The sequence below is a fragment of the Pteropus alecto genome, unplaced genomic scaffold (assembly GCF_000325575.1).
Source record: "Pteropus alecto unplaced genomic scaffold, ASM32557v1 scaffold45, whole genome shotgun sequence".
In the NCBI taxonomy this organism is placed as follows: Eukaryota; Metazoa; Chordata; class Mammalia; order Chiroptera; family Pteropodidae; genus Pteropus; species Pteropus alecto.
Genome location: NW_006442491.1, coordinates 17,965,158 through 17,971,733, shown reverse-complemented (window position 1 = coordinate 17,971,733; position 6,576 = coordinate 17,965,158). Strand labels below are relative to the sequence as shown.

The 6,576-nt window shown below is 50.2% G+C and overlaps 1 protein-coding gene and 1 long non-coding RNA gene across 3 annotated transcripts in view; one reads left to right on the top strand and one right to left on the bottom strand.

Annotated features, from left to right (window-relative positions):
* LOC107196367 overlaps positions 1-729 on the top strand; it is a 1,644-nt gene extending 915 nt beyond the window's left edge. Inside the window, exons 2-3 of the long non-coding RNA XR_001517770.2 lie at positions 10-92; positions 618-729. This is a non-coding gene — a long non-coding RNA (uncharacterized LOC107196367). The remainder of the gene's footprint in view (positions 1-9; positions 93-617) is intronic.
* ANGPT4 (angiopoietin 4) overlaps positions 1-6,576 on the bottom strand; it is a 29,355-nt gene that overhangs the window by 17,223 nt on the left and 5,556 nt on the right. For both annotated transcript variants that reach the window (XM_015596869.2, XM_015596870.2), the window contains exons 2-4: positions 4,255-4,410; positions 3,588-3,709; positions 697-929 (exon numbers count right to left, since the gene is read on the bottom strand). In XM_015596869.2, the coding sequence (XP_015452355.1) occupies positions 697-929; positions 3,588-3,709; positions 4,255-4,410 (511 nt within the window). The remainder of the gene's footprint in view (positions 1-696; positions 930-3,587; positions 3,710-4,254; positions 4,411-6,576) is intronic.

Here is a 6,576-nt window from a genome sequence, read left to right as displayed (position 1 = left end):
CTGTGACAGACAGGGAGTTGGGCATTTTTACAAGACATGGTCTGCAGTGATGCTGTTCATTGCTGTATTCCCAGCACTGGGCCTGACACACAGTGAGTATTCAGTAAATACTTGTTGACTGAGTAATTGAAGCTGGAACCAGGAGTGCTTTGGCCACCCCCAGTGAGCCCCATTAGAAGGAGCCAGTGGGGGCTGGCGAACGGCCCAGGCATTGTTCTCCCTTCTCGGAAGCCAGGGCCAGGAATGCGTCCTCATTTCTGTTTGGCCTATTGGGCTTAAGGGCAAGGGCATTAGGGTGAAAGAACTCTTTGGGGAAACATTGTGTCCAACCTCCCCTTTCTATAGATGGGGAAGCTGAGGCCCACCAGAGCTTTGGGGCCAGCCCAAACAAATGGAGATGAGGGTGGATCCCTGATCCCAAAATTGTCAGTCTGAGCCAGTAGTGGTCTCGTTATTGTCATCACCTCCATTAAACAGATGGAGAAACAGGCCAACGGACGGATAAGGACATGTCCAAGGTCACTCATGGAATCAGGAAGAAGAGTCTGGACTGTCTCCTGTTGGGATTATTGTTGTTACCATTATTATTATTGTTTGTTGTTATTTCTATTTCACAGGTGGTGGGAGGCCTCCAGGCGCCAGAGAGAACAGGAAGGGTCTTCCCCTGGCCCCACCCCGTGCCCTCCGATAGCTCACCTAGGCCCTGGGCCACGATTCGCACCAGACGCTGCACAGACTCCAGCAGCTGGCGCTGCTGGCGCTGCAGGAGACTGGAGTTGCTTCTGGCTGCGCGCAGGCTTCGCTCGAGGCCGGCGAGGGCGCCGCTCTGGCGGCCCAGGAGGCGCCTCAGCCGCTCCTTCTCGCCGCGGAGGCTGGCTCGCTCTGCCTGCTGCTGAGTCTCCAAGGCTTGCACCCTCGTCTCCAGCGCGCTGAGGGGCGGGGCGCACAGAGGTGAGCCCACCGTCCCACAAAGCAGCCACACTTTTACGCTTTCACCCGGGTGACTCCACGACACAGACCGGCGCTGAGGCTCAGAGGGGCAGAGCGTCCAGCTCAGGGCTGCACAGTCCAGAGGTCCGTGACACAGAACAAGAAGTGGAGAAAAGAGAAACTCGGCCCTGGAATCTGGTGGATTCTGGTCCAGTAGAGGCAAGAACTGGAGGTGGGAGGACCATGTCAGCAACCAGGTAGCCACGATCAAATCCCAACTGGGCTCCTCCTTTGACCCAGCAGTCCACTCTCAGGAGGTAGCCTCCAGGGAGCACAGGCAAGAATGCCAACTAGGGGATGGGTTGGAATAGGGTAAAAACGAAACAGTCTAAAAGCCCAACAGCTGAATCTTCTGTTGGGTGTCCCTGGAAATGTTCTGGAGCCAGGAATAGGAAAGAGGCAGAGCCATTTGCACAGAATTGGAAAGCTGTCCAGGACGTGGAGTGGAAGGAGCCTGCCACGTCAATGCTTCTAGTCTAACCCCACATGTGGGACGATGAAAAAGAGTGAAAGAGAAAAGGTATTAATGTAAAAGTAGAGAGCTGCCGGTGAACTTGCGGAAAAGGCATGACAAGACGCATGGAAGGACGCAGCGGTGCCTGCGCTTGTAGAAAAAGTGGAAGAAAATCCATTGCGTGCTGTTACTTCTACAGAGCAGGTCTCAGTGGATGGAAGAGGGGGCAGGTAAAGGTGACTGACTTTCCCTTTCATTTTATACAGGTCTCTGTTGTCTGATGAAATAATAAGCATGAGGCATTTTTGTAATGAGTTAAAGAAAAAGAAGAGATTTCAAAAAGAAAGAAGCGTTTGACTCAGCTCTTTCACGTTTGGCATTTTATCCCACAGATTTGCTCACATGTGTGTGCCCTGAGACATGGAACACCATTCATCATATTATTGGTTGCAACAGTAAAAAATTGGGAACAACCTCAATACCCACTAATTGAGGATGCAGAAATAAATGTATGGACAGCCATACAACAAACATTATGCAGTTGGGGAAGAGAATGAGCAAGGGTGTCATGCACTTGTAGAACCATTTCTAGGATGACTGAAAAAAAATCAAGGTGCAGTTGAATACTAAATTTGGGGTTAAAAAGGGCAAAAAGGGGCTATTCATACATGTTTATAAGAAATCTGGAATATCAGCTTATAGAATGTCATCTCCACCAGAACAGGGACTTTTGTCTATTTATTCACTTCTGTTACCCCTGTGTCCATAATAGTGCCTTGACACAGGGTAAGAGCTCAAACACAAATTCCTTTTTTTTTTTTTCCAAAAATATTGTTGGTTAATTTGACTGAAAGACTCACAAGAAACTAGGAATAGCAGCTACCTCTGCTGTGGGTGGGCGGTGGCTGATAGAAAGGCATAGGAGGGAGAGATTTTCCTATATGTGGAGGTCATGCTGATTTATTCTCCAGACTAACAAAGTAAGTCCAGCCAGAGTAGGAAGAATGTCCCCTGAACCCCAAATTATGCTGCAGAAGAGAGAACATTTTGGCACATGCGGATCCTAGAATGTTAGCTGTCTCCATGGGCCGAGAACTTACTGATGACATCCTACATCTTCACTGATTTCTAGGCACTTGGTGCCAATTCAGCATGATGGAAAGTGTCCCAGTCCTTGCTCTCCCCTACCCTGGGGATAAGAATGAGAAGGTGACAAACTATCATGAACTGCACCCAGATCAGAAGGGGCTGGTAATCCCTGTAGCCTTACTTGACCCAGCACATGGGCAACAAGAACATCTCACCCTGTACACAAGCCTGTGGCTGCCTCCATGTGGGGGTTTTGCCTCTTCCGGCTTTGGGAGTGTTTTCTCCACTGAGCTTGAACCTGAGATGAAATCAGCCTTCGATGTCTGTTTTCCTGCCTTAGCTATACCAATGACCCTTTCTTCCTTTGTAATATAAAGGGTGTTCTTCTCATGTGTATTTGCTTATACATGCAAAGACTCTCCACCAGTGCAGACAAGAAACTGGTAACTGTAATTACATCCGGGAAGGAAAATCGGTGGACGAGATCAGATTTATTTATTTACAAATAAGTAAATCAAATTAAAATTTACAGGGCGAATTGTATGGTATGTAACTTGTAGCTCAATAAATCTGTTAAAATCTATAAAATAAATACATGCAGAAAAAATTAAAAAAAAGAAGAAGGAAGGAAAAAAAGAAGAAAGGAAGGAAGGGGGAAGGAAAAAATGGGGTGCCTGATCCCTAGGAAAATGCCTCCTCCCTAGGTAGTGCTGGGTAGCCAGGCCCTGTGCCTGCCTGGCCCTCAGCCCCAGTCTCAGCCCAGCCCGTGTTCACTTTCAGTCCAAGCTGCAGTGCGGTCTCCAACCCTGATTTTAGTTTTTACCCCTGCCCTGGCCTAGTCCCAGCTTTAGCTCCAGCCCTAGTCCACAAATGTTTCCTCACTCTAGTCCTAATTCAGGCCTCTAGCTCTGAATCAGCCCCTGTCCCAGGCACTAGCACATATCCAGCTTCCCACTTCGGCCCCAGCCTGGCCCGGGCTCTTATGCTCACTCGGGTCCCAGCCTGGCCCTAGCCCCTGTCTCAGCCCAGTGTCAGGGTACCAGTACTGGCCTACCTGTTGTGGCCCTGCAGCTGGTGGAGCTCATGGCCCTGCAGTAGCAGCTGCTTCTCCAGCTTGTTGGTAGACAGAGAGGTCTCCAGCAGCTGGATCTCCATTCGCGACGTCTGGTTCAGGACCTGCCTCAGAAAGTAGGAAGGGGTGGGGGCTACATAAACCCTGAAAGAGCCCTGCTCAGTAGCCGCCCACCTGCCCACAAGCTCTGCCATTTCAGAAACATGCTGACCTGTTTCTACCCTCCCAGTAGTTAGTTCCTGTGGTTTCTCATTCATTCATTCATTCATTCACTCACTCACTCACTCACAGGCCCTAAACTGAGCTTATGATTGGCTTCCTAAATTTGCTCTTCCCATCACTGCGCATGGCAGTTCCATTTCTCCTGCTGCTCAGACTCCAGGAAAAGTCACCCTTGACTCCCACATCCAATCCATCAGCAAGTTTCATCAGCTCTGTCGTCCAGATGGGTACATTTCTACTTCCCTTGCCCTTCACAGCTCCCACTCTGGCCCCGTGACAGGGTCATCAGGGAGGGGCCCCAGGGTGATACAGGCTCAGAGGAAGCCATGACCTCACCCAGGGACAGAGGTCAAGGGAAGATGACCTGGGCTATGAGACAGCCCAGCCGGCCACAGTCCCTCCATTTCGTGTGATCACCCTCTGGTACCTGAGCCTCCAAATCGGTCAGCTTGCGGGTCTGGGTGGTGGTCTGGTTCAAGAGGCTGGTGCCTAGCTCCAGCATGGTGGCCGTCTGGTTCTGGACCATGTGCTGCTGTACCTGTGCCAGCTCCGACCTCAAGTTCATCTGGATGTACCTTTCTAGCTGTGGGGAGACCGTGAGCTAAGGTTATGGGTGGGGGCTGGAGGAAAGCTCCTGTCCTTTCCATGTGTCTCCATGAAGGACATAGAACAACCAGGAGAGGCCTCCCTTCTAGGCCAAGCCACCATCACTACTCGCATGGACTATTCCAGTAGCTTTCTCCCTGGCCTCTCTGCCTCCACTCCTGTTCCTCTCTGCCCCGTGCATCCTCCACTCAGCAGCCAGAGGGATCCTGTTAAACCTAAGTCAAATCATATCCTTCCTCTCCTGATTTCCTCTTCTTGTCCTCTCTCCCTCACTCTGCTACAAAGGCACTGGCCTCTATGACATCCCTCCAACACAGCAAGCATGTGCCTACCTCAGGGCCTTTGCACATGCTTGCTATTCCTTGTGCCTGGAAACTTTCCTCCTCACCGTCCCCATTGGCATGGCTTACTCTCTCATGTCACTTCAGGTCTTTTCCTACCACTTATCAATCCCCGACTTTATATTGCACATTTATCTGTCGATTGTCTGTTTTCTCCTTGCAATGTCAAATCCATGAAACCAGTGACTCGGTCTTGCTCACCACTTTATGTCCACGTCTAGCACAATGCTTAATTCGCAGTGGGCGCTCAATAGAAATGCATTTCAATGAACTAATGGAAAAAGGAGAACAGCAAATGGTCAGAGCATAACCCCCAAATTCATGCCCATTACCCAGCTTCCTAGAGGAGAGCCAGCCGCTGAGTGTGGCAACATATCTTTCTCAGTATAAGAGTGTGTAGGTCCATCTGCCAAGATGGACTTTTTCTGGCCCTCTCCATCTGCAAAACAAGGCTGATCTGGTCAGTCTCCAAGGGTTCTCCCAGCTCTAATATTCTGGGACTCTATAAGCTAATGTTTATTTATTTGACAGGGCTGCTTTTTCCCCCAAGAGCAGGAGAAGCTGGTCTGGCAGTGGGACCAGGATCAAATTGCAAAGGTGAACAGTGTGTTCGCAGGGCTCAGTGCCCCTCCTCCACTCCCTCTCCATTCTGTGCACATGCTGGCCTGTCCCCACCACCTCTACCCCCTGGTCCTGGCTTCTTCTCTTGCCCTCTTGCTCAGTCTTCCAGGAGGTCCCATAGGGCAGACTGGTGCTCCCCAGGGAGAGGTGGTGACCTTGGCTGAGGGGCCAGGCTCTGTCTGCTTCCTTCTGTGTCTGTTCTCCTCTCTTCCATCTCAACTGTCTGCTTCCACCCCTTCCACCCCAGACTGCTTTTGAAGGGGCACTTCCCATTGTAGTGCAAGGTCAAATCCTGAAGGGGGTGCACGTGAAAGGTGCTGCTATCTATTAAAGCAGTGGTTCTCAAAGTGTGATCCTGGAAGCAGCATCACCAGGAGCTTGTTAAAAATGCACATTTCTAGGTCTCACCCTAGACCTACTGAATCAGAAACTCAGGGGTGGTGCCCAGCCCTCCAGGTGAATCTCATGCTCAAATAAGTATGAGAACCTCGGGTGTAGAGGTCACAAAGGGGACCTAGGAACAGGGGCACAAGCGCATTCAAGCTTCTCGAGCTTCTGTCCCGTGGCCCCTTCCTTCTTCTCCTGCAACCTCAGCCTCCCACCCACTGTCCCCTGTAACAATGCAAACATGCTCCAATAGCGCTCATCTAAAAATTAAAGAAAAATTACCCTTGACTCCACAGCCCCCTCCAGGGGCATCTCCAATTTCTATGCTTCCCTTCAATAATACAACTTCTTGAACAAGTTGCCTCCATCTTCTCACTTCCATCCCCACCCTCACCTTAAAGAAAATTTAATAACATTATTATGGTGTGCTTCACACATACCAAAAAAGCATAAATAATAATATAATGAAAGCTGTGTATTTTTCACGCTCAAGGAAAAAAACATAACCCATCCCAACAAACCCTGTGCACCCTGTTGGTCTGTCTCTCCAGCTCCGGGAGCCCCCTCACTCTTTAATTTGGCCTCCTTGATAAGCCAGGCCAAGGGACACTTCTGTGTTCTCATCTCCATCTCAGCAGCAGTCAACACGGATGGCCCCTCCCTCTTTCTGGAAGCACTTTCCAGATGCACCTTTTCCTAGTTTTTCTCCTCCCTCCCCCATCACTTCCTCTCTGAGTCCCCCTTAACCAGGATCTTACACAGTGGGGGCTGTCATGGCCCAGTCGGGCCCTCAT